Raw genomic sequence first — 27,031 nt, 5'->3', positions numbered from 1 at the left:
TAGCTCGATAAATATTTTGAATAACTTGTGAAAGGTGTAAATTGGAAGGAAAGGAAAAGAGAAAAAGCAAGTGAAGGTGAAGGATTATCTGGAAAGGTACATGAGTGAAAAAGAGGAGTGAAAAGGTGTATGTGTGTGTGTGTGTGTGGTGGATGGGCCATTAAATCAAAGTGGGGACAAGTGCCTATTTTGGCAAAAGTAATATAAATGTGGTGTCATACAAGAGACAAAGAGAGTTCTTCGAAGAAAAAAAAAGAAAAAAAAAAAAGACAAAGAGAGCCTCCATCTTTAGAGAGAGATACCTAACAAAAGACAAAAGCTTTAGGATAAAAGACAAAAAAACATTTAGGACCTCCACAAGCAAACAAAAACCATAAACCCTAAACACATTACATTTAAGCCTCATACTAACCATAATTTGCAAAGTCAAATTGACCAAATGAACTAACTTCAAAACTATGGCCATTATTAGCAACTCACTAACCAAGTGATCCCTTAGGGGACCCTTCGAATATCCTTGGTGAAACGCCTTCAATTAGACCTTGGCAGATTTAAAGAGGGTTTAAGGTGCAGCAGCACGAGGAAGAGGATGAAGCGCAATCCAACGCCATGAATGGTGTGCTTGGCAGGAGCGGGTTATGGAGATTTGTGTGCAAATCTCCCTTTTCCACCCTTCCAGGCGACGTCACCAAACACAATTTCTGGCCCTCCCTCGATAGCTTCAGAATTCAGCTCCAGTCTGCCGATTTTGTGGCTTTCGACCTGGAATTGAGTGGCATTCACGGAGCTCCTCGCGTCGACCGTTTCGCAATCGATCCCAAGGCGTTGGAGCGTGCCTACTGGAGGCTTAAGCACCTGGCGGAGAAGTTTGCAGTCTTTCAAGTCGGTGTGGCGCTTTTCGAGTGGGACAAGGCACGTGGCAAGTTCATATCTCATCCGTACGTCTTTAACACATTTTTTCCCGTCGAATTGCAATCTGTGACGACAGATTATGTTTTTCACCTCCCAAATGTGTCACGTATGTTTGATCCGTAAGGTTTTGATATGGTTCTTGTAAATTTGGTCTTTGTTGGTGCATTTATACTTTTCGTGGGTTGGGCAACTCACATGGTCAATCTTCAGGCACAGACGGAAAATGTTAACCTCTATGATAATGTGATCATCGATTCTTTTTCCCCTGGGTTTTTGGGAAAACGTTAGCTGATTTTAACTTCGCTTCCGAAAAACTTCAAGGCTCGCTCTGATGCATATTAAATCTCTTGAGTAGTTCCTTAGATAATGAATTTACCCATCCGTTTTCATTTTCATAGTAACCAAGAAGATGCATTTTTTGGCCCGTTTCTTCTTTGAACTGCTTGTTAAAGAGCATTTAACGTACTGAGATCCTTGGAACAAGAGGAAGGGGTACTTAATTCCTAAGCCAACTTGTTTGAGGTTAGGGTGCGGATTATATTTTGGTCTGACTTCACGATATACGATGTGTGTAACTGCAAAAATAGAGTTAAATAAGTTTTGACTTGCGCGCAAAAATTATACGCACATCTCTTTGGAAGAAGCACTTACCAAAAGCATGCGATATTGTGCAACAAGTTGGGCTAGCAAGATTAACACGGACGGTCTCAAGCACATTTTTCCTTAAAAATTGTTTGTCTCGTTGATAATTTAGCTGTCATAAAGAATTTGTTTGCTTTGTGCAGACCAATTACCGTGTGCCTCGTTGTTTTGTGAGGCAAACCGTCATTGTATGCTGTTTCGCTGAAACTTTCAAAGTTGAGATGTTAGTGTGCCAAAGATAGTGTGTGGTGTCTTGAATAGTCGTGGAAATTTTGCTTGTCTTTGACATGGCACCATGGATTATAAGTGACCACATGAAGATGGATCATGGGAACTTATCATTGCCTCAATACAGTTGGGGCAATTGGATGGCAATCTCCACGATCGTCTCCCAACAATGATGCCTTTGTAACTTGTATTTCCGTCCAGATAGAGACATAGGTGGTAGGGGCCACATGGCATCACATCATAACATTAAAGGTGACACACCTTTTGGGTCGTTTAATCATCACATGTCCTGTCCTAAGGACTTTCAGCCCTATTCCAATAGGATTAGTTGTACAAATCTCATCTAACCGACATTGTTGTTAGGTTCGCGTTGACATTACAATTGACTAAGGTCGCTAACTTATTTCCACGTTGTACTTTCTTCCAGCCTATCCTGACACTTAACCAAACATTTTGAATTGATGGTATGGTGCGTTCTTTTTCCTCCCACGTTCAGAAATTTTTCTGGTTCATGCAAAAAAGTAGGCAGCTCAACAACTTCTTTTGTAACCTTCAAGCATCCGTCTTTCGAGTTTGCTTACTCCAGTGTGCCCCTCCATGCATGCCCTAGGTAATTCAGAATACTAGTGGTTGCAGCAGACACCTAATTTGCGTAACATATCTTACTTTATTTATCTATAGTTATCTTTTAGGAAAAGCGGCTTTTACTTGGGTGTCCAGCAAATGGACCACCACAACATTCATATAAATTTTGGCGCTTGATCTTTTTATCACCTAGAACACATATTCAGCCCTTAGAGTACATAGTTATTCTCTATGGTGCGCTTTTCCCATTTGAGTTCTTTATTAATTCTAAGTACACATAGGTGTCAAACCAACGTTTGTGTGTCTCCGTTGTGGATCATGTATCATCATTAGGTACCACATCCATAGCACCCATTTACTCCATATTGAGAATACAGAGCTTCATACTCACATGTTCCCTTAAAGGTCTTTGGAAAATCAGTATGAAATTGAGCAAAGCTGAACTCACTCACCATATGTTCAGGGTCAGGATAGTAGTTACCACGGATACTTATTTTAATTGAAGGTCAAACTCTTGCAAGGATTATAGGATAGTAGTTACCACATTCTACATGTTTGAATCGAGCAAAGCTCGATTCACTCGTCATAGCTTCAGGCTAAGGATAGTAGTTACCACATTGTATGTATTTTAACTGAAGGTCAAATTCTTGCATAAGCTCAACCTATTGCTTTCTGATCTCTAAGCTCAAGGGTGACACAAACAACAAGGATTTGATGAGCCGTATAAGATCATTGGGTAGTAGAATGTCATATGGAGGTGCCAATCACCTTTAAAATTAGGATGTGTCGCATGTGTCATTATTGAAACTACATGTTGGCCAGGATGTCCAAGTTTTCTCTACGTTACCACCTCTGGACCTATGTATGAGTAGGGTCACATCATTATTCCCAAACACATCATGAACTTTGAGATTGAGCCCTTTGAAACAAGGTACATAGAGTATCTCATTAATCTTCAAAGATGAGAAACCTGGCGCTAGAGAACATTGTGTAGGAGCACTCCCACCTTGTGGCAAATTGATTGACAACATTGTGTCAATGGACAGTATCTGACGTGTGCTTCAGGTGCACAAGACTAGCTCAGGAAGCCTGAGGGGCTTGGGGCTATAGGCAGGTGATTCTCGAGTTGAGAGGGGGAGAGGGGATGGAAGGTAGAGTAATTGGGATTGGTTTGTGGTCACTGCCATGGAGGGGAGGAGAATCCCTATCAGCTAGATTTAGATTTAGATGCTCGTTGGGGAGAGACTAAAATGAAAATGTTTAGACTTCACAAGCAGTTGTAGCTTGAATGAAGAGATTTTGGACTACCTTTTGATTAGCCTTCTCCTTTAGTGCTAGCCTTCATCATGGCTGAGTCTGCCGTTCACCTCCGGAGTGCCGACAGAAACTCAGTACGAAGACTTTGTATAAATGGATGCTCAAGTATGTATGGGTGTGTGGATTTGTATGTGTGAGAGCATATTTTTATACTATGGTCTACAGAGCATATTTTTATACTATGGTCTACACCCACTGTTGGGCGCTGATGACGTCAGTGGGGATGTCATAGTAGCTAGTCCCTACTATGCATGATGGAGTTTATGGTTTTCAACCTTGTGAGTGACTATCATGAGGTTGAAACTGCACTATGTTGTGTTTTTAGAGGATGACTTTGGGAATGTTCCTGGATTCATCTAGGTATATGCTTGAGAAGAGAAGGAAGAACGGGACCGGCAGCTTCTCATCTCCCTACTTGGACCAACGGGGGGTGAAATTGAGCGACTTCCACCTTTGGCCAAGCCCTCCTTCTCGGGGAAGCTCAACTTCACACGGTACGATGGTAAGCAAGAACCCTTAGTGTTGACTTCGTGGCTCAATCAGTTTGAAAGTTATTTTTCTTTATGCCTATGAAGAACAACGAGCAGTGCATCATAGCATCCATGCACCCCACAAGCGAGGCAGTCACTTGGTGGCTCAAGTGGCAGAAAGATCACTATGATGCAGACAAGGAGACCCCTCTTTGCAGTTGGATGAAATTCGTGAAAGATCTTCGATTACAGCTCCTTCCACAGTAGTACTTGAATAGGCTCCAAAGCTATTTCTACGAGCTACACCAGAGAGATACCGAGACAGTGAATCATTATGCGAATAAATTCACTCAGGTGTTCATACAGTTGCAGCTGGAGGATAGTCAGAAGCTGAGCAAATTTCTCCATGGGTATGTCGGAAGTTTTAGGCCACGGGATTATGAGTGTGCATACGAGCTTGCTCAGAATTTTGAGCTCATGTACAAGGGTCAAGGATCCAAGCAGGTCAATAGTAAGAAGTCCCAGGATTCCATGCCAGGTGATGGTGGGAATGGAACAAGAGCTAGATGGCAAAGGACAGCAATGGCTATGGCAGGTACTTGGATAAAGCGACACGAGCACTCTATGCCAAAGAGAACCGATGCTCCCATTGTCATGTGCCGTGGGCCATATTAAGGAAGATTCCCCACATTACCAAAAGCTTCTAACCACATGAGACGCATCAAGTGGTTCAACAACAGTTTCAAAAACCTCAGTAGTCATCAAGGACCTTGATGATCAACACACTACAGGGACAACCTTAGTAGTCATGTAGGAGCTTGAAGCTCAGCAAAAGGGGGAGCCCCGTCAGTTTCCCAATATGTTTCAGTTTAATGGACAGGTTGATGGTTATCTTGGCAGATTTAGGCAATTCCGAGGAATCTTCTCCACCAATGCAGCTTAGAAGGCTCAGTTGCCTTTTACGCCAATGGAATTAATGACCTTGAATGGTGCATTTCCAGGGCAGTAGATAGAGAGCAACATGCAGATAGCTTCAGCCACTCTGAAGATCTTAGGGTGGATACACAGTGGCCACTCAGGGTCGCACCTACTCAGGTGGTGTACGTCAACTTGGGAGCACGATGGTGGCACTAGTTTGAAGTCGGTCAGAATATCGGCACCAAGGTTTGGATGTCAAAATCCTAGGCCATGGGTCCAAGTTCATCTATTGGATTAAGGGTGTTCCACCTCGATGTTTGATATTAGTCATTCAAGGGGTTTGAGATCGGTGCCAACAAGACACAATATTACAGCGGGCAACATGGTTACAACAAGACCATGATGCCTCTCTCAAACCTAGTCTCCCTCTGTCCCTATCACCTATATGCACCGAGGAAAACCACAGGGAGCATCATTTTGGAGTATTAACCACAGCACATATCCTTACCAGAAGTTGGCACTAGATCTAGGAATTTAGTACCTGCAAATCATGATTTAGCAAACATTTTTGGATTCATGAGCCAGGTATCCAGATTAGGATTTATCAGCCAGATGTACCACAATTGGTCACCTCCATCAGCACGACGGAAGGCCACTTTCATATATTGGTTCGAGTTTCAGCAGAAGAGGATCTCACAAGGATCCTCAGCCCATGGCATGCTGGACTGCCATGTTGGCTGTCTAGTCAGCATGCAACAGCCACGTGGATTGCCACGCAAGCAACCATGTCAACTGGCTGCCATGTGGACTGCCATGCAGCTAGAAGCCAGCTTAGCAAACCGTACAGGTGCCACGTCAATGATGATGTGAGTAGGTCGATTGCCACGTCAGTAGGACTACCACGTCTGGTCGGTGGGCAGAAATATGTCTGGTCGGTTAGTTTGATGCCCAAGGGGGGAGCCCCCTTGGCCTTCATTTCTCATCCCACAATTGGTCACTTCAGCCCTCAGAATAGCAGCAGGAAGGCCTCCACGTAGTAGTTCAACAGGGCAGCCTCAGCCTCTTTAGGGATCTAGTGAGGATTCACCTCCTCTAGGTAGTCTAGTCTTTCTAGTTTTGCAATGAGGGTTTCAGCCCCTTCATACATTGTATTCAGCCCTTTGAGCATTCATTATTTAGTTGCATCTATTTCTCTTCGGAGGTCCACTACATTCTCTCCCTCTGATTCTCACACGTCCATAGCATCACTTGGTGTATTGAGTGCATCATCTTGCAGTTGCAGTTAATATTGAGCAAGAGAGAGAGTGAGGATAGTCTATCTCCCGCTACAATCGCATTGACTTAGTTCGTGGCGCTCAACCTATCAATATTACACCTTATAGGATGAGCCAGTTAGAGGAGGATGAGTTAGCTATACAACTTTAGGATTACTTGAAGATGGGCTACATCCACCCAAGTAAATCACCTTGGAGGTGCCCGTGTCCTTTTAAGAAGAAAAAATATGATTTTTAGAGAATGTGTTTTCATTATACACGATTGAATAAAGTGACAATTAAGAATAAATATCCTCTCCGTAGGTCTGATGACTTGATCGATGGATTGGTAGGAGCGAAGTATTTCACTAAGATTGATTTGCGTACTGGTTATCACGAGATCAGCATTTATGTGAAACATATAGAAAGGACAGCCTTTTGGACTTGGTATGGTCATTACGAGTTTCTCATATTACCTTTTGGTTTGACCAATGCTCCCGCAACCTTCCAACAAATGATAAACGACTTGTTCCGAGATTATTTGGGCAAGTTTGTTGTGGTGTTCTTGGATGATATCTTGGTTTACAGCAAGACATTAGAGGACCACATCAGTCATCTTAGTTTTACTAAAACAGAATCAGCTGTATGCCAAGATGAGTAAATGTGACTTTTTAATGAAAGAGATCATTTACTTAGGACACAAGATTTCTCAGAAAGGTGTTAGCATTCATCTAGATTGTATTCAAAAGGTTTTAGATTGGCCGATACCTCAGACTGTGAAACAACTTCGTTCTTTCCTAGGATTTACTGTCTTTTTAAGAAAATCAGTACGAGATTATTGTAAAATCACAGTCCCTTTGACCACCATATTGAAAGGTCATGGTCGTCGATCAAATTAGCCTATCACTTTGAATGAAGAGTTAAACATGGCTTTTGACACATATTGAAAGGTCATGGTCACGGTCTAATTAGCCTATCACTTGGAATGAAAGTTTTGTGTCAAGGAAGCACCCGTTATAGCGCTGCCTGATTGCCTGATCCTACGTGGCCTTATGTTTTGGAGGCCTATGCGAGTGATCATGCGATTGGGGCCATATTATTTCAAGAGGGTAGACCTGTTGCTTTTGAGAGTAAAAGTTTGATGACACTCAATATCCTTGGATGACACTCGAAAAGAACTTCACGCAATGGTGTATGCTTTTAAGGTCTAGAGGCACTATCTATATGGTTCTAAATTTGTTGTATTGACTGATCATCAGTCAATCATGTATGTGTGCGATAGGACGGACTTGCGAGTAAGGAAGGCTCGATAGGTAGAGTTAATGCAAGATTTCGATCTTGAAATCAGATGCCCTTAATTGAATTAAGATGGTAAATGCTATGTCATTTACCGAGATATCCTTTGCCCTTCAGTCCTTGAGAGGGCTTTGCACAATTGATAGTCATTTATGTTGGGATAAGTATGATCAAGGGCTTGCTCTATGGTGCATGTATGCATCTAGGGGAGTCACATGTGTGTTTGTGTGTGTTGTAAAGGCACATCAAGTGCTATGATGTGTCTAGTGTGTGACCTAAGTGATGATGTAAGCCAAAGGCCCCCACATGGGAGGTTCCTTTGATTTAGGCCAGTCCCATTGATGTAGGGACTGATTCCCACTGATGTAGGGGCTGATTGCCACTTATGTAGGGAAGGTATTACCTTCTCCCCCTTTCTATAAGAGAAAGTCATCTCTCTCACAATCTATAATAGAGAACTACCATCTTTCTTTCGTTGTGCTCTCACACCTCTTGCAAGATGCATCTATTCTATCCTACGGGATTCTACACTTGGTATCAGAGCTTTAGGTTCTAGATCTAGCCTAGCCTAGCATTAGATGCTTTCTCTAGCATAAACTACTAGTTTCTCAAAGCTTCTTCATCTTCTCCATTTTCCTCCTTCTTCCCTAAATCTTTGAGAGCTCTGTTCTCTGCATTCAAGCGACCATTGCCCAAACCCTTTGAGCTGCAAACTCCTCACGTACGGGCGAACTTCCAGCTGCAAGCATTCATAGAATTTTCAACTGTATGCGCAACGCCAACACTCACACTCCTTGATGAACTTTTGCGCAATGCCGCCTCTGTACTTACCTATCTGCAAATTCCTCTGAGCCTGTGCTGGACGACACTGAGGGCAAGCTGCTGTTGAAATTTGAGCTCGTTTGGACAAGAGATGGAGGAGAAAACGCCGAAAAACCAGTCGGTTTTTTCAAGTATCTACAGGGCGACCTGGCGCAACATTTCGCCCCTCCTTGCTGGTAGCCCTTCTCTGGTATAAGGCCCTTCTTCTTGCATAAAAATCCCCTTGAATAGAGCTATGAGCTGTGAGAATTGCACCCTCCAAGTTCTGGTCTCTGTTTTGGACAGTTTTGACGATGTTGTGAGTTTGATGCTACATTAGATGCTACTTTAGCATTTCTGATGTTTTAAAGTGTTAAATAGCATCAGTACAACTGTGGCTACAGCTTTCCTTTAAGTTGCTATACCTGGATTTGCTTGGAATACTTTCATTTAGCCACCTCTATGAAGCATGCAAGTGAAAGCATCATTTCCATTATGTTTTGTAGTATGGAATTTGGTTGCAAGCCTTTGCTACACTAAATGCTTGTACTTTGAAGGAATATTTTTTATTGCTCATATTTTCACTTGTAAGGCACTAGACACTGTCCTCGGGTAAGACCTTGCCATGGAAGCTAAGACCTTTTCTGATAAGTTTAATGGAACTAGTTTCCATACTTGGCAAACAAAAGTTGAGTTTATGCTTATGAAAAAGAAGATATGGAATGTTGTGAATGGAAAGAAGTCTACAAAAGAAAAAGCTAATTGGTTGATCAAAGACAAGAAGGCTCTTGCTATCATAGCTTTGGGATTAAGTGGCTCATACTTTCACCACATTGATGAAGGGAAGTGCTTCAAATATATCTTGTTCCTTTGCCTACAATTGGAAAAGGGAATGTGTTATTCCGTGAAGAACAACCAAGAGAATCAAGCATTTCTTATGAAGAAGGACTACTTCAACAACAAAGCAAATCTGGCTGAAGGAAGAACTCCATCAGCAAATGAAGAAAATGAAGACTATGCTTTTTAGGCACTTTGTCTTTTTTGTTTATCATCACTTGGTTAAATTTTGAGGTTCTCTGCCTGGAGTAGTACTTCAAAAAGAATATGTTATGTCTTTTGTAAATCACCTCTAGTCACCATATGATGTAGACCATGTGATATGTCTATCCCATTTCTGTGAACCTCACACCCTTGGGAATCCTTGCTAGCATGAGATCCTAGCTATAGATTTATCCTTGACCACCATGAGATGGCATGAGAAACTATGAGACTAGGTGTATCCTTGACACTGCAAGAGGCAACCCCTTGAGGGGGGGTATGTTGGGATAAGTATGATCAAGGGCTTGCTCTATGGTGCATGTATGCATCTAGGGGAGTCACATGTGTGTTTGTGTGTGTTGTAAAGGCACATCAAGTGCTATGATGTGTCTAGTGTGTGACCTAAGTGATGATGTAAGCCAAAGGCCCCCACATGGGAGGTTCCTTTGATTTAGGCCAGTCCCACTGATATAGGGACTGATTCCCACTGATAAAGGGGCTGATTGCCACTTATATAGGGAAGGTATTACCTTCTCCCCCTCTCTATAAGAGAGAGTCATCTCTCTCACAATCTATAATAGAGAACTACCATCTTTCTTTCATTGTGCTCTCACACCTCTTGCAAGATGCATCTATTCTATCCTACGGGATTCTACAATTTCAGTCCTTATTGGCAGAAGGTCTAGGATGGGAGTTGGATGATTAACGAAGACTCATGGATTGTGCCACCTAGGATACAGGCGGTAGAAGGTCAGTGGATGAGTGGGAATGGGTTGCTATTCCGAAGTGAAAAGATTTGTGTGCCGGGTGTGTCATGAGGGCGTGAGTTTTGTACTGACATGTGGGCATGACCTTGGAGAACTAAGGGGTAGAGCCATGGGGTTTGGACATGCAAGATTTCCCCCTAGGGAATTGTACCTTGGGGGTAAATTTGGGGTTTAGGCCCAAGAGGAGGCAAAGGACCTTAGAAGTTTTGGTAATTGGTTGGCCTGTAAAATTGCCCACTAGAGGGGGCAATGGGGGCAAATGACAAGGGGGATGCCACGTGGCATTTTCCAATGCTTTGATGCTTTTGGCAAGGTTGCTTGGGGAAGCACCTAGAAGGAAAATCATGTAAGCCTCATAAGACAAGGCGTGGACGAGAGCAAGGGAAAGGTATTGAGTTGACGATTCGATGTACGGCGTGATCACGGGTTGTAGAGATTGACGACTTGGGAGCACAGGCTGGTCATGAAAAGTCATGACTAGGTTTCGTACGGCATGTACGGACTAATGGTGAACACGTACAGTTGAGGCACTTGGGCATTAAATGCGAGTTGGTTTTAGGCCAGCTTTGTACGAAGAAATCACGGCAGCACACGGACGGGTGATTGGGCCATGTAAGGAGAGCTTACAACCTGAGTATGGTTGTAGACTAGCTTGTGTACGGGTGACGTACAATTGAGTACAGAGAGCCCACGAATTATGTATGGGCTGCAGTACGCCTGGTCCATGTTGGGTGCTGCACTTACAGTGTACGGGCTGTTTCATGGTAGGTACAGTTCTCTCGAAGGCTGATTTTGGGTTGCGTATGTGTGGCTGTACAGGTAGTTACTTAAGTGGTAGCGTGGAAGCGACAGTTCTATGCCTGTGAGCATCAACTCGTGAATGAGCCTAGTCTAATGCTTTTTGAGATGCAACCTGAGGTTGAGGAGCTGGATGAGATCCTAGTTCCAGAGCAGATTTTTGGCACATAAGAAAAGGAAGATCAAGGGTAGAGTTTCACGCCGCTACTTGGTGAAGTTTAGGAACTATCCATCATTGGATGCGAAGTGGGGTTAAGGTCCAAGAGGGGGCAAAGGACCTTAGAAGTTTAAGCTAGTCATTGGTTGGCCTTTAAAATTGCCCCTCTGGAAAGGGCAATGGGGGCAAATGACAAGGCGGGTGCCACGTGAGGAAAGCACCTGGAAGGAAAATCACATAAGGCTCGTAAGGTAAGGCGTGGACGAGAGGGAGGGGAAGGTATTGAGTCGGCGATTGGAGGTACGGCGGGATCACATGCTATAGAGATCGATGACTTCAGAGCACTGGCAGATCATGAATACTCGATTGGGTTTTGTACGGCATGTACAGATTGATGGTGAACATGTACGGCTGAGGCGCTTGGGCATCTAAATGCGAGTTGGTTGCAAGCTGGTTGTGTAAGGACAATTCATGGCAGTGTACGAACGGGTGATTGGGCCATGTACGGAGAGCTTGCAGCTTGAGTATGGCTGGAGAGTAGCTTGTGTACGGGTGACGTACGATTGAGTACGGAGAGCTGACGAGCTATGTATGGGCTGCAATACGGCTAGTCCACACTAGGTGCATGTATGATGTACAAATTGTTTCATGGTAGGAACGGTTTGCTCCAAGGCTAACTTCGGGTTGAATACGTGTGGCTGTACGGGAAGCTGCTTAAGTGGTAGCATGGAAGGGGAAATTCCTTGCCTATGAGCATCAGCTCGTGAATGAGCCTAGTCTAATGCCTTTTGAGATGCAATCAGAGGTTGAGGAGCTAGATGAGATCTTAGCTCCAGAGCAGATTTTTGGCACATAAGGAAAGGAAGATCAAGGGTAGAGTTTCCCGCCGGTACTTGGTGAAATTTAGAAACTATTCATCATTGCATGCGGCGTGCCTGGAAGAGGATGATTTGGTAGATACACCTCAGTTGGTACAGCTCTACCTAGAAGCTTTTCAACTTGATCCGACTTTGGTTGTGGCTCCTTCAAGCTCAGCCTGGAGTATTGCCTGATGCTCAAGAGAGGGGTAGTACCTCCGTTGCTCTTATATAGAGAGGCTCATATATCTAGAGGTTGCTTGGGGTCACTATATCTTCACTTGAGATACTGCTCTAGCTTGTGTACGGGTGATGTACGATTGAGTATGGAGAGCCCACGAATTTATCTAGGTACTGCAGTACGGCTGGTCCACGCTTGGTGTACGGACTGTTTCATGGTAGGTATGGTTTGCTCCAAGGCTGATTTTGGGTTGGATTACGTGTGGTTGTACGGGCTGCTGCTTAAGTGGTAGCGTGGAAGTGGCAGTTCTTTGCCTGTGAGCATCAACTCGTGAATGAGCCTAGTCTAATGCCTTTTGAGATGCAATCAGAGGTTGAGGAGTTGGATGAGATCCTAGTCCCAGAGTAGGATTTTGGCACATAAGGAAAGGAAGATTAGGGTAGAGTTTCCCGCCGCTACTTGGTGAAATTTAGGAACTATTCATCATTGTAGGCGAAGTGATTGGAATAGGATGATTTGGTAGATACACTTCAGTTGTTACAGCTCTACCTGAAAGCTTTTCAACTTGAGCCGACTTCGGTTGTGGCTCATTCAGGCTCAACAGAGCGTAGACCTAGAGCATTGCTTGATGCTGAAGAGCGGGGTAGTACCTTCGTTGCTCTTATACGGACATGATCAGATATCTAGCGGTTGTGTGGTGTCACTATATGTTCACCCGAGGTACTTCTTGCTGATTAGTATCTGTGCCTTGGGATCTCTACGATCAATGTACTAGTCACTATGAGATGGTTTTTGCAATGTATATGGATTGCTATCCTAGGCTCTGAACAGTCATATATGCTATGCTAGTTTGTAATTTATGCTTTAATGATGGTGTATTCACATGTATTTCAGTTATTGCATATCCTAGTAACATCCAGATGCAATCGAGGTCACTTGCCATGGTATGTCACGAGGGCATGAGTTTTGTACTTCCATGTGGGCAGGACCCTGGAAAACTAAGGGGCAGGGCCATGGGTTGTGGACATGCAAGATTTCCTCTAGGGAATTGTGCCTTGGGGGTAAATCAGGGGTGTAGGCTCAAGAGGGGGCAAAGGACCTTAGAAGTGTAAGCTGCTCATTGGTTGGCCTTTAAAATTGCCCCACTAGAAAGGGGGATGCCACGTGGCATTTTCCCATTCTTCGATGCTTTTGGTAAGGTTTCCTGGGGAAGCACCTGGAAGGAAAATCACATAAGGTTCGTAAGGCAAGGCGTGGATGAGAGTAAGGGGAAGGTGTTGAGTCGGCGATTGGATGTACATCGTGATCATGGCCTGTAGAGATCGGCAACTTGGGAGCATGGGCTGATCATGAAAGGTCACGACTAGGTTCCGTATGGCATGTACGATTTGATGGTGAACACGTACGGCTGAGGCACTTGGGCATTAAATGCGAGCTGGTTGCAGGCCGGGACTGTGTAACAGACAATTCATGGCAACGTACGGATGGGTGATGTTGGTAAACTGAAAAGAAAGCACGGAGTGAACACAAACTCAGAAATCTTGCTTATAGAATGAAGAAAGATGAGGTCCTTAAGTAGGCACCTCTTACATGATCACTGACATCACTGATGACTTCAGAGCTCCACAATCATCTCCTCAATCTGCTCCTAGATTCTCTCAATCATCCTATGTGGCTTCTACCACCACCTAACTGTGCTTATGGGCTCCTAACTGTGCCTCTAGCACACACACACATAGAAACCAAGGTGTGCCTGAGGCATACACCTTGAGATATCCCAACAAACCCCCCCTCAAGGGAATGCCTCAGGCTATGTCAAGGATACATCGAGCACAAGGTGTCACATGCCATCTCATGGTGGTCATGGATCTATCAATGGCTAGGATCTCAAGCTAGCAAGGGTTCCCATGGGTGTAAGGTAAACAAAAGGGATACAAAAGATCTTCCAATGGTTATCTCCCCTGCATGTACATGCACACAATGTCTGCAGGAGGTACCATGGAGAAAACACATACACATGGCCTACATCATATGGTGATCAGAGGTGTTTACAAAACACAATAGTTTATTTCATTCATTTTGGAGGACTATCCAGGCTGAGTACCTTGACTCAACAAAAGAGAGATCTGGAGCATACATGGAGATGATTCAAAAAGCATACTCTTCAAAGGATGCCTCATCTTGTGGAGGCACATCAACTGAAAGTAGATTGGCATTTTCTGTCTTTGAAGTTGCTTCCTTTTTGGCAACCATTATCTTGGCAATCTGCAGCAAGGAAGCCATGTTGGCATTCTCTTCCATTGTAGCATAACAAGACATTGCTTTATGATTTGGCTTTCCACATATTTTGCATAAGCAAGCCATGAGAGGGTCTAACCCAGGAGTTGGGCAGTGTCTTCTCTCTTACAAGGCTAGAATAACAACTGAAAAGCTTCAAAATATAAGCATTTAATGTAGCAAAGACTTGTGACCAAATTTCAATCAATGATGCTTTCACTTACATGCTTCACAGAGGTGGCTAAATGAAAGCTTTCCAATCGAATCCAGGTATAGCAACTTAAAAGAAAGTTGTAGCCACAGTTGTACTAATGCTTTTCAAAACTTCAAAACCTCAGAAATGCTAAAGTAGCATCTAATGTAGCATCACTTTCACAACCTTGTCAAAACTGTCAAAAACAGAGGCCTGAACTTGGAGGGCTTGTATCTCACTCTCCAAAGCAAAGAAAAAGGGGCTTTCTGAGGCAAAAGAAAGCTCATATACCAGAGAGAATCCACTGAGGAGGTTGGGCGAAATGGCGCGTTGTTTTGCCCGAGGGAGTTGCTGCAGGCTGAACCTGAGTTTTGACTCGTTACTGAACCAAATGAGCTGAAAAATGACAAAATGTTCGTCTTGAGGTCGCCCATCTACTCCTAAGAGGGCTCGAGCAATGGCGCAGCAAGCAGGGAGTATTTTGCAACAGAAGAATGACGAAAAAACGCGCTGTTTGGAGAATGGCAGCCAGCAGAGACGTTTTTTTTTCCATTGCTTGTAGGTGGAGGTTCGCCCAAACGAGGGGTATCTCCAGCAGGAAGGGCTTGGAGAATGGCGGAGAACTGAGGGAGAACAAGCTTTAGCAAGATTTGGGAAGAAAGAGGAGAAATGGTGAAGATGAAGAAGAAGAAGAAGATGATGTGGCAGAAATGGGCTCAAGGGGGATCAAAGGGCTCTGATACCATGTTGGTAAACTGAAAAGAAAGCACGGAGTGAACACAAACTCAGAAATCTTGCTTATAGAATGAAGAAAGATGAGGCCCTCAAGTAGGCACCTCTTACATGATCACTGACATCACTGATGACTTTAGAGCTCCACAATCATCTCCTCAATCTGCTCCTAGATTCTCTCAATCATCCTATGTGGCTTCTACCACCACCTAACTGTGCTTATGGGCACCTAACTGTGCCTCTAGCACACACACATAGAAACCAAGGTGTGCTTGAGGCATACACCTTGAGATATCCCAACAGGTGATTGGCCATGTACGGAGAGGTTACAGCCTGCGTAGGGATGGAGACTAGCTTGTGTACGGGTGACATACGATTGAGTATGGAGAGCCCATGAATTATCCTCGTACTATTCACATTCCCGAGAATCTAGCTTTGCTGGAGTTTCAAAGAAAACAAAGAAGGACAAGGAAGAAAGGATTAAGAAAGCTTCCAAAATACTTTGTGAATTTTCATATCTTTTTAAAAAGTGTCCAGTGTCGGTAGTGGGCTCGCTTAGGCCAGCTAAATATCCACCCACACTTGGATGCAAAATGGATAAATGTGTAGCTTAAATTTGATAGGTTATCGGTTGTTGATTTGAAAGTTTATTTTTCCAAGAATGTTTTCATGTAAATATATTTAAAGTTTTTTTCACAAAAAGAAAAGGAGAAAAGTTTCCTTTTCGTAGACATTAGCTTTTAAAATGTAGTGCAATAACACATTATAAATAGTTGACTAGCTATATTGCCTATACATAGACTAGAGCCTAAGTATTGGTAAGGTTAAGACGTTATCCCCTAGATACTGTGGTCCATTTCGGATGAAAAGATGAATTGGATAAGTTGCATATGAGCTGGAATTGCCTCCTAATGTAAGAGTTCATCTAGTTTTCCATGTCAGTAGACCAAAAGAAGTACTGGGTGTTGCGGATCAGTGAGTAATAACCTTTGTACCACTGGGTGTTGCGGATCAGTGTGAGTAGTAACCTTTGTACCACATGAACCTGAAGGTATTCTTGGATTTCATGAATGTCAAGTTAGAAATAGGACAATGAGTGAATACAAGATTAAGTGGAAGGATCGTGTTGAGGAGGATTCTACATGGAAGACGTTGACTACCCCTCAAAGAGAGCTTCCAGACTTTCTTATGAACTCAGGAGTGAGTTCTTAGAGGAGGGGGAGTATGTCATGTGCAGGGACTGTATTTGATGTGTGCTTTAGGTGCACAGGACTAGCTTAGGAAGCTTGGGGGGGCTTGGGGCTAGGCTGGTGATTCTCTGGTTGAGTTGCAGAGGGACATAGATGGATTAGGTTAGAATTAGGGTTTTTGCTATTTTTACCTGCATTGGGCTTGAGCTATATAAGGAGCTAGGAGTGCAGTTCTTAGTGCGCAAGTTAGAACAAGCCTAACTCTTCCTGGATCTTGGATCGTGTTGCTGACCCACACCTACTTCGTAGCATAGCCCAAGATCAAGCATATGATCCAAGGTCCTTGGGCACCACCAGGTGGTATGGGATGCCAGGTTGGTTGGGATCAGGTTGGGAGATGTGCCAACAGCTCAACTTGGGGCTCGGAGGGGATGTCCCAGTTCTCGAGTATATTCCTCGCGCGCGGACATCATGGTTGGGTGGTGAGCTAGCTTGCACCCATGTGTTGTTTGTATGGTCTCTTCTCTGTGTTTGTTTGCGAGTCTGAGATTCCGGGAGTCTGGGAGGTCGTGTCAAGCATTCATTGCTTTAAACCTCTCTATTGTGGGATATGTAATATTGAAGGCTAAATTCTTTTGGGTCATGATGGCTGTAATAATGGGGAAAGATAAAGAGAGTTGCTGCAATAAAGGGAAAAAATAATCTAAACTAGTGGGCTTGGGTCTTATCTTTTGGTAGGAACTCTTTTAACAAAAGAGGGCTGAAAGTGAGTATGTAGAGGAGGATCATAGAAGCCTCACCTCCATATATTATACATATGTTTTCATGCGACCTCTACATTCTCCCTAATCTTCTTATAGCTCTTCCAATCCAACTGTGTATTCTCTCTCTCTCTCTCTCTCGTCCCCTGCTTCCCCAATTCTTTTTGTCTTCCAGTTTCTACTCTCCTTCCGCTATTTTATTACCCTTATCCACTCCTGATGGGACTGCAATGATCAAGGATGAAGGCTTCTATTGGTTTGAAGTATGTACAAGAGCTTTGGAAAGCAAGCTTCCCTCATGGAGGGATTTTGAAATGAATGCTCTATGCGCGCCTCAGGTCTCAACTGATAAATGTAGAGACCTTAATTTTGAATGGGAGACATATAGTTGCATAAACTTTCTAGGAAGAGTGAGGTTGCAAAGATCTAGAAAGTACTTTGATCTCGCTTTTAGCATCTTCATTATTAAAAGTGTTTAGGGGTCCAAGGCCAAGGGTGTCACGGGCATCCACATCCCGTGGCATGCTTCCTATAGGCTGCAGCGCCATGCCAAGAAGCCTTAGAAGACAATACAGGATAAAAAACACAGGTTTGACTTTTTGGTCAAAAAAATCAATGCGTCGGCTTTTAAACAACGTTGACTTTTGGCTGACCTGGTCAACGGGATGTGTTGGCCAGCCAACCAGGTCGGTCAACCTGCCCTAAAAGCCTATATAAGGCCAGCCCCTTGGCTTCATTCTTCATCCAAGTCTTCTAGTACTCTAGCCCTCAGCAGCAGCAGCTCCAAGGATCAGGATCAAGGCAGGAGAGTCTGCAGCAGCCCAGCAGTCCCTTCCAGCCCTCATTCAGTTAGTCCTCATCCGGTTCAGTCAGGTACAGCAGTCTTTAGTTCTCTCTTTTGTTACAATACTTGTTTATTTACAGTTGTATTTAGCCCTCTGGTCTAGACATTGTCTATAATTCATTTCCCGCTATATTCTCTCCCTCTGATTCTCACACTCAAATCCACAGCATCACTTGTGTTTGAGTGCAGCATTATTCAGTTCAGTTAGTATTGAGCAGCAGAGAGAGTGAGTCAGTCTATCTCCCTGTTACAAAGGGGGTGCATGACTTGCTTTTCAAAAGCCTTGATCTTAATGCATTTTCTGTGACGCCTTATATGTATACTTAGAAAGATGGATTCCTCTTGTGATGCGGAGTTCCAACTCAATGGAAAAGAAGATGACCTTCCTATGGTTCTGTCAAAGGAAACTAGTATAATGCAGTGGTGCATGCTGCTGTGTGTTTGGAATAGTTGTATCTGCAACCTACTTTTTGGCACTTGTGAGGTTTGAAGAAGCTTGTAAGCATCCTACAATGGAAGACCATAGGGTCTGCTGCTTTTGATATGGACTCTGATGGAGTGCATATACAGATATTTTGTTGCTGTGTAAAGTTTTAACTAAGCTGTTCACTGATATGCTTTACTGACAGTTGGGTTTCAGGAATATCAAAGATAGTCCAGGCATAGATGTTATCATTTAGATGGCTTGAGGCAAACTGTAAAGTTTTGAATTGTATTTTGTGGATGACACAATCTCTCTGTTTGGAGGTGACACGTATCATAATGCATATGGAGAGGTTGGCAACTGTTCATGACATTTGTTTGTGTGTGTGGAAAATTCGCAGTTTTATCTGCTTCTAAAAAGTGCTCTCTTTATGTTAAAGGTACAATTTTTACCTTTTTCCTCGAGACGAACTCTCACTTGACCTACCTACGTCTACCTTTTCCTGCGAGGCTTCGTCTTTGGAGTTTCTGGCATCACATGGGTTCAACTTCAACTTGTGCTTTCAAGATGGTAAACACTGAACATAGGCATTTGGATGTGACCTGGGGACTCTTGTTGCTGAACTGATGAGCAGTTTTCATCAGATCTGGGAACTAAAGAATGTGAATTTTATAAGGATTCTTTTTTTGTGGAAAACCTGCTTCACAGTTTTTCATTTATATGTTTCTGTAATTTCAGTGCTGAAACTTGTAACTGAAGCGGTAGTAGGGTAGTAAGCTTGGTCAACCTTGGGTTTATGTGAAGGAGTCATAATTTTCTTGGGACCGTGGGATTGCCACGTGCAAAAGTGCAAAGCAGCATGGACTTATTTTTTGAATGGAGGAAGTGCAAATGAATCTATATGAAGGGAACGACACTGACAATGCGTCTTTATGGACAAGGGCAAGTTTGGCAAAGGTAAGGCCCATTAAAAGAAGGGTCCTAGGGATTAAAAAAATGATAGGGGCTCTTTTGATGGGGTAGAAGCCCATCAAAGGTAAGGCCCATTAAAAGAAGGGTGCTAGGGATTAAAAAGATGATAGGGACTCTTAAAAAGCTGTTCAACTACATCGATTTATCCTGCGCGGGGAAGCCCCAACAGCTAATTTTTGGTCTTTAGAACAACAAAAAATCTAAATTTGTATGATTGGACATATTCTAGTCTTACAAAGGTATATTTTTCTATCACCTTAGCGGACATGCAAATTCTTGAATTTTCGCCCACTGGTGATCAGCTGTTCAACTACATCAATTTATCTTACGCGGGTGCAGAAGCCCCAACAGCTAATTTTTGGTCTTTAGAACAACAAAAAATCTAAATTTGTATGATTGGACATATTCTAGTCTTAGATAGGTATATCTTTTGATGGGCTAAGCAAGAAGAAGTGCTTCTATTGCAGGCTTGGACATTTTGCAAAGGAGTGCAAGAAGAAGAGTGCTGACCAAGCAAAGGAGGAGGACCAATCAAAGACAGAATCTGGCAATGGAGAAACTTTTCTTGGTAATGACTCTCACCAAGATAGGGTCTGTAGACCCAAGCGTGACGGTGTTCATGGCAGACATCAAGGAGTGGTGCACAGACCTTGACCATGGTGGAGATGGCAGGTGGCTCAGTATTGGATCTTAGGACAAGTCCAGTACCACTGGCAGAGATGGAGGTGCTCATTCAGAGGTGAAGCATGATGAGCTAGAGTTTACGAGGGGGGGCATGCTTACAGAGTTACACATGGATGCTGAAGATGATGGTACTTATGGGTGTACCTGGCTTGTTGCAATGGCAACATTGGGCTGAATTCCCAGCGTATGTTTTCTCAATTTATTTTATTAAGTAGATTGCTTTGGATGGTCGTTTGTAGAGGAATGCATGGTTGAAGATTGGAGGGAGAAAGCCTTCCATACAGACAGAAAGCTCTTTCTCATTGCGGAGGCTTTCGGTGCTTGCCCTAGGGTTGGTGACAAAGATTTTGGTAAGTTCAAGTTGCTAACCAATGAAGGTGAGGAGGCTGCTCTCTAGGTTGGCCTACCGGCATGATGCTAGAAGGACCAGGTGGTGATTTGTCAAAGCCTTTTAGGTGGAGACTGGGGATCTGGAGGATCAGAGGAGGATGATTGTGTCAGTGGAATCTCTTTGGTGACAATTGGAGGTATTCCTGCCTGTGGGGATCTTTGTGGAGCATGACAAGGATTTCCTTGCACAAGGTTTCATGGACCTGATTGCAGATGGTGCGGCACATAGTTGGGTTGGAAACATCACGAAGCAAGATGCTTTGCAGGATCAAGGTTGTTCTCAGTTTTTGAGGGGGACAGCTGGATGATCATCTGTAAGATGGATGATTGTTGTCCTGGCATGTGCGGAGTTGACGAAGTGTTGTCTTTGTGAATGAACTTATTGATGGTACTTGGAGTGCACGACGAAGCTGGGATGTTGGTGTGTGGGACATGTGGTGCTGCATGGATGGTACCTGTGTTCCAGGGTGGTTTGCTAGTATTTGGAGGAGCAGGAGCTGACCATAGATCGAGGAGCAGGTGCTGACCCTAGATCGAGGATACCTTCATTGTCCCTGAGAGCTTCTCCATGAGGCTGATGGAGCATCTCCATTGTCAAGTGACTGTCTAACATGCGGGGACTTACTGCCATGCCATGCTTGGGACTCCAATGTGGCATGCGAGACCATCTACTGTGATGTGCGGAAGTATACTGAATGTGTGTACATGAATGTGTGCAACAGACCTCAATCACAATGGCTATCGAAGATCTTCCTAAATACTGTAACATGCTTAGTTATGTATTATAAATGCTGGCCAAAGGTGCCATAACAACTGTCTGTACATGTGTGCCAATTGGTATGGCTCCTGGGTACACTGGATCTGCTGCGTCTAGCTGCAGGCCATGAACTGCTACTGCTGCAGCCTGGAATTGATAACAATTGAATGGATGCCTGCTCTGAACTGCAGGTGAAATGGCCAGGAGTGGGAGTTGGAACTGCATGCTGGGAGAAACTAGAGAGATGTAATGAAGGGGAAAAAGAGGCCAAGTTAGAGGCCCTTTAGGGGGGGAATGTGGAGGGAATATAAAAGTTTCCATCCACCCACTATGTACTTTTTGATGTGACATCTAATCCCATCTACTCTCCCTTCCTCCTTCCTGCCTACGGTCACTCACTCTCTCTCTCTCTCTCTCTTCCCTACTCCCTCTCAATCTCTCCCTCTCTTTCCTACTTCATTCTCTCTCTCCTACCCTTTTCCCTCCCTCTTCCCCTCTCTCTCTCTCTCTCTCCCTTCTGCTCCTCTATCCCCCTTTCTCCAAATCTGTCCCTATCCCTTCTCTACATTGGTATCAGAGCTCCGACCCTAGCACCATTGTTTTTCCCATTCACTTTCATTCCGGACTCCAAAAGTAGACCAACGCAAGAGTTAGGAGTCGTATCCATCGTGTAGACCAACGTGAGAGTCTGACGTCCAACGCAAAGTCTGATCGACTATCAAGGTTCACGATTGTGGGGGATAAATGACATAGGAGCAAGCAGACAAGCAGGGAGCAGAACAGTCATTGATGCTCTTCCCTTCCTACAGCAAATTGCTCAGCCTATCCTAGACCAGCTGCCTGACAAGACGAACTCAATAAGTGGTGCTCAATCTCAACTCCAATGTCAACGACAAATGCTTGCTTAACCTGAATCGTTCGTCGCGCCTCATGCAGCCCAACACATCCTGCAAGACCGTCGAGTGTAGACCGTCGCCTGCAAGCAGCATGTGTTTGGGAAATTGACGCTTCCCCTTTACTACTTCAAACCCAACCCAATCGGACGCCTTCAATCCCGTCTGGAGACCTTCAATCTCCGGATCCTATCGTCTCTCCTCTCCAACCTGCGTCTCCCGCTCCTCTCCAACCCTTCGCATGTCCAGCCGTCGCTATTGCCGTTAGCCCTTCGTCCAAGCCCTACGTAGCCCGTTGCTGCTTCTTGCGTCGCCGTCGTGCCACCCCCCGCCCGTCTACATGCCTCGCCACCCATTTCGCGCCAGTCTACGCTCGTGCGCCGCCGTCCACACCCACCTACAACCTTAGCCTCTAAGGTTCCTGACTATAGTGGGTTAGTGGGATTTGCTAGTTGGTTAGGTTAGTTTAGGTTTGGTTAGGTCTAGCTAGTTAGTGGGTTAAGTTACCTTGTTTAGGTTTAATTAGTTTGGTCTGGTTAGGTTGGGTCAAATTTACTAGGATCGAGTACCTCATGGGTTGGTTAGGTTAGACTAACCAACAGTCCTAATTGCCTTAGAAGTCTTAGATTATTGCTGTACTAACTGTCCTAGGTGACTTAGGTACCCCCTCCCAACAAAAAAAGAAAAGAAAAAAAAGAGGGTAAATAGTTCACTTTCAGCCTCTTTTTAGGGGCCTTTCAGAGCTCGTTTGGAGCCATTTTGGCTCCGTTTTGAAGCTTCTTCGACGACCGTTCTTCTGAGCCTCTCCATTGACATTTTCGTGTTTTCCACGCACTATCTCAGGGGCTCATTACAGCAGGGCTTTTGTTATCCATTTCTCCTTGCCTACATTCGAGCTCCTCTCTCCAGGGCCTGTCACCATGGCACCGAAGCGGTTCCTCGTGATATATCGCATGACTCTGATGAGGCTGCTCAGTATGAGCAAGTGCCTGCCACAGTGGTTGCATCCATTGGTGGTGCAGAGGTTCCTTTCACTCAGCCTCTCTCCTGCATCCCGAGAAGTGCAAGCAGCACAGACATAGTTTCTGGATGCTCTTTCCTCGATGCTCTAGGGTGCTTTCCACGAGATAGGACAGGAGTTCAGCCAGCAGCTTACCACAGCCATGACTATGCATGATACGGCTCTTGTCCAAATGGGACATCAGATTGGTCAGCAGATCACATCTGCCATTGCTATGCAGGATAAGGGTAAGCAGCCCGCACCCTAGTAAGGGGACCATTCAAACAGTCAGGATGTTTTGTCTGCTCCACGCAGGGGTTTTATGGCAGATGCCTGTCGTGCCTATGAGCATCAGTCTTCTGGACCATTGCATGTACCCCAGCTTGGGGATTATCTGGACATAGATGATGCATTTTCTATGCCACAGAGTACCTTCTTGTAGGATGTCAGGCCATCTTTTGGCTCTTAGATTTCTGCATCTATACAGGCTGAGCCGTCTCTTTTGGGCCGAGGCGTTGGTGTTCTCCGGCTAGTGCTCCTTTCACCACACCAGCGAGTATGCCTGGAGTTGGCTTGGGTTTATATGGCAGCTCACACCCTTGGGAGAGAGGTCAGTCCTCTTCTCAGCCCTTTGGTATGCCATCATTTCGAAGAGATGCATTTGGTAGAGAGACCCAGCCCAGAGTTCATGCACCTATCGCTCCGCCAGCGAGCACATATAGCCAGACACAGCCAGTGCATCAGATGGTAGCAGCTTCTACGCAGTAGGGGGTTGGTGGTGGGCAACAAGCCACTTTTGATGACATGTTGGCAGATTCTTTGCGTTCTTACAGGGCCCTACCTGAGGCCATCAAACTTGAGATGTCCTTCTCCGATTATGTGAACCTCAAGCGTGATGATGCCTGCACTTTTGGAGGTCACACACACAAGAATTATGCAGCCAAGGATATGAAGGACAAACTCACAGTGCATAAATTTAAAGGGGACACTCGCACTCCCAATGAGTTGGAGGAGTGGCTCACGAAGCTGGAAGACTATTTCCGCTTGAGGGATTCGCCTCAGAAACCAACCACTTGGAGGGGTTTCAAAGAATTGATGGTCACTACATTTGTATCTCCACTTGTATTGGATCAATACTTGGCTGAATTTTATGCCTTGTCAGAGACCGGTACGGTCCAAGAGTACTTGCAACGCTTTTGGAGGCTTTCCCTGTTTGTGCACGATGTATGTGTAAAGGGAAAGCTGTTGCATTTCATCCATGGGTTAAGTTCTTCTCTCACTGCAGATGTGAAGGCACATAACCCTCAAACAATTGAGAGGGCAGCTCAGCTTGCAGAAGTATTCGAGCCTAAATATGCTGGCAAGCACAGAAATGCCATGGGCAGCTCGCATGCTATGGGGTAAGTTTGTTGAGTGGACTGACAAGAAATTTGCAGCAGCACCATTTCCTCGCTTTCCTACTATCTCGGGTAGTAAGATGCCGTATGCCAGGCCTTACAAGTATCCTGATGCCAAGCCTGGAGGCAAGCCTATTGCTGGAAATGAGCAGGTTGACATAAAACAGCATACATGGGCAATAATGGACAGCAGAAAGTTTTAAATGTGGCGAGAAATGGACTCCTGAGCATAGGAATGTGTGCAAGATGCGCAACAATGGTGCTGCCAAACTTAGCATGATCATTAACCTCTCAGATGACGAGGAATTGTTTGATGCCCCAGGTTCTTTGGATACGTCTCAGGATGAGATGGCAAATACACATGATGCAGATGAGGCTTTTGACACTAGAGCCACGAAGGGCACCGACTTGCCTTTTGATCCTGGTGGTGCGACTGCGCATGACACTCATGCTTCGCATTTGTATGATATTCTGCCCACTGGTGGCATGAGAGGCTGTAGGCCAACACTCTTTTCTGTGGAGCATTAGGATGCGGTACCTTTTTATGCACGTGAAGATGCAAGTGGTAATGCTCCCGTGAACGAGGGTGAGGTTTATTGGGATGCTCAGCCAACACTTTATACTATTTCCATGCATGCCTTGATGGGTGCCAAAAGTGCTGATACTATCAGATTAACAGGGATGATTAATGGGAGGATTGTGCATGTGGACAGTGGTAGCACCCACAATTTTGTTAACTACAAGACCTTACAGAGGGTTGGACTGATTGCTACTGAGACCATGGGCTGAGAGTAGAAGTGGCCAATGGACAACATATGATCAGCAGATCTTGTTGCCAAGATGCAAGGATTAAGTTCTCTGATGACTATACATTTGCAGGTGATCTCTTGGCAATTGACATGGGCCCAATAGATGTTGTCTTGGGCTGTGATTGGTTGCAATCATTGGGAAAAATCAGCATGGATTTTAATGCCTTAACACTCAGCTTTGTCCACAAGGATGGATCAGTTACATTGCATGGTATTACAGCTCCTAAATTGCAGGTCATTTCAGCAAGGCAGTTGGCCAGAGAGCTCAAGAGGGGCAGCGCCGTATATGCATTAAATGTGTAAGTAACTAAAGAGGGTGGCACTCCCCGTGTTGATGATTGTGATATGCAGAGATTGCTCTCAGAGTTTGCAGATGTGTTTGCTGATTTGCCATCACAGTTGCCTCTGAGAAGAGATGTAGATCATGCCATAGTCTTGGAACCTAGCAGTAAGCCAATCAATAAGGCCCCATACCGACTCTCTAAGGTAGAATGGGAAGAAGTGGCAACTCAAGTGAGGGACTTACTTCAGAAGAGTTTCATCACTCATAGCACTTCTCCTTTTGCATCCCCTGTACTCCTGGTGAAAAAGAAGGATGGTTCTTACCGTCTGTGCATTGACTATAGAGACTTGAATAAGGTCACCATAAAAAACAGGTTTCCATTTCCCAGGATAGATGACCTGTTGGATGAACTCAAGAGTGCTCAGTTTTCCACTAACATTGATTTGAGCTCCGGCTATCATCAGATTTGAGCTCTGGCATTTGAGTGGATCCTGCAAAGGTGAAATGCATTGAGGATTGGCCGCAGCCACACAACCCTACTCAGTTGAGGGGATTCCTAGGTCTTGCTTCCTTCTACAGGCGCTTTATTCGCAAGTTTGCCAAGAGGGCAGCCCCTTCTGACAGACCTTTTGAAGAAGGATGCTTTTATGTGGTCTACAGATGCATAGCGCAGCTTTGAAGACCTGAAATTTGCCCTCACTCATGCTCCTGTGTTGGTATGCCCTGATTTTTCACGTACTTTCATTGTAGAGGTAGATGCCAGTGGCAAAGGATTAGGGGCTATGCTAAGATAGGAACACGGGGTAATTGCTTTTGAAAGCAGGAAATTGGATGCCAAGGAACTAGATTATCATGTGTATGATCAGGAAATGTTGGCTATCCTCCATCCATGCTTTCTAAAAATGGCACCACTACCGGTATGGTAGCAAAATCAAGGTTAAGACAGATCATAGGACACTCAGGTACTTCCTTACGCAGCCGAACTTGTCAATGAAGCAGAAGAGATGGCTGGCTAAGGTTCAATCTTATGATTTCGACATCGAGTACAGGAAAGGGAAAGAAAACGTGGTTGCAGATGCCTTATCCCATATGTGGGCTTGCAGTTTGTTTGCCATTTCTACCATCTACCAGGAGTGGATTCATGGTATTCAGGAAGAATACATGCAGGATTCTAAGGCAACTTCCATATTTGTGGAGTTACAGAG

General features: G+C 44.5%; 1 protein-coding gene across 5 annotated transcripts in view; it reads left to right on the top strand.

The window, feature by feature from the left end:
* Positions 1–511: 511 nt before the first annotated feature.
* Positions 512–27,031, top strand: part of LOC147905923 (poly(A)-specific ribonuclease PARN-like) — a 49,876-nt gene continuing 23,356 nt past the window's right edge. For 3 of the 5 annotated variants that reach the window (XR_015541121.1, XR_015541120.1, XM_087375572.1), the window contains exons 1-2: positions 512–938; positions 19,081–19,211. Coding sequence is in view for 3 of the 5 variants with exons in the window: in XM_087375572.1 (XP_087231698.1) it covers positions 610–938; positions 19,081–19,211 (460 nt within the window). In the remaining 2 variants the exon portion in view is untranslated. Of the gene's footprint in view, positions 939–19,080; positions 19,212–19,445; positions 19,599–20,080; positions 20,182–27,031 lie in introns of those variants that run through there. The other 2 variants (XM_087375587.1, XM_087375595.1) reach the window with 2 other exon arrangements.

Source organism: Dipteris shenzhenensis, chromosome 1 (genome assembly GCF_047967505.1).
Source record: "Dipteris shenzhenensis isolate YYH24624 ecotype China chromosome 1, Dip_SZ_1.0, whole genome shotgun sequence".
NCBI lineage: Eukaryota > Viridiplantae > Streptophyta > Polypodiopsida > Gleicheniales > Dipteridaceae > Dipteris > Dipteris shenzhenensis.
This window is presented reverse-complemented; position numbering and strand designations above follow the sequence as displayed.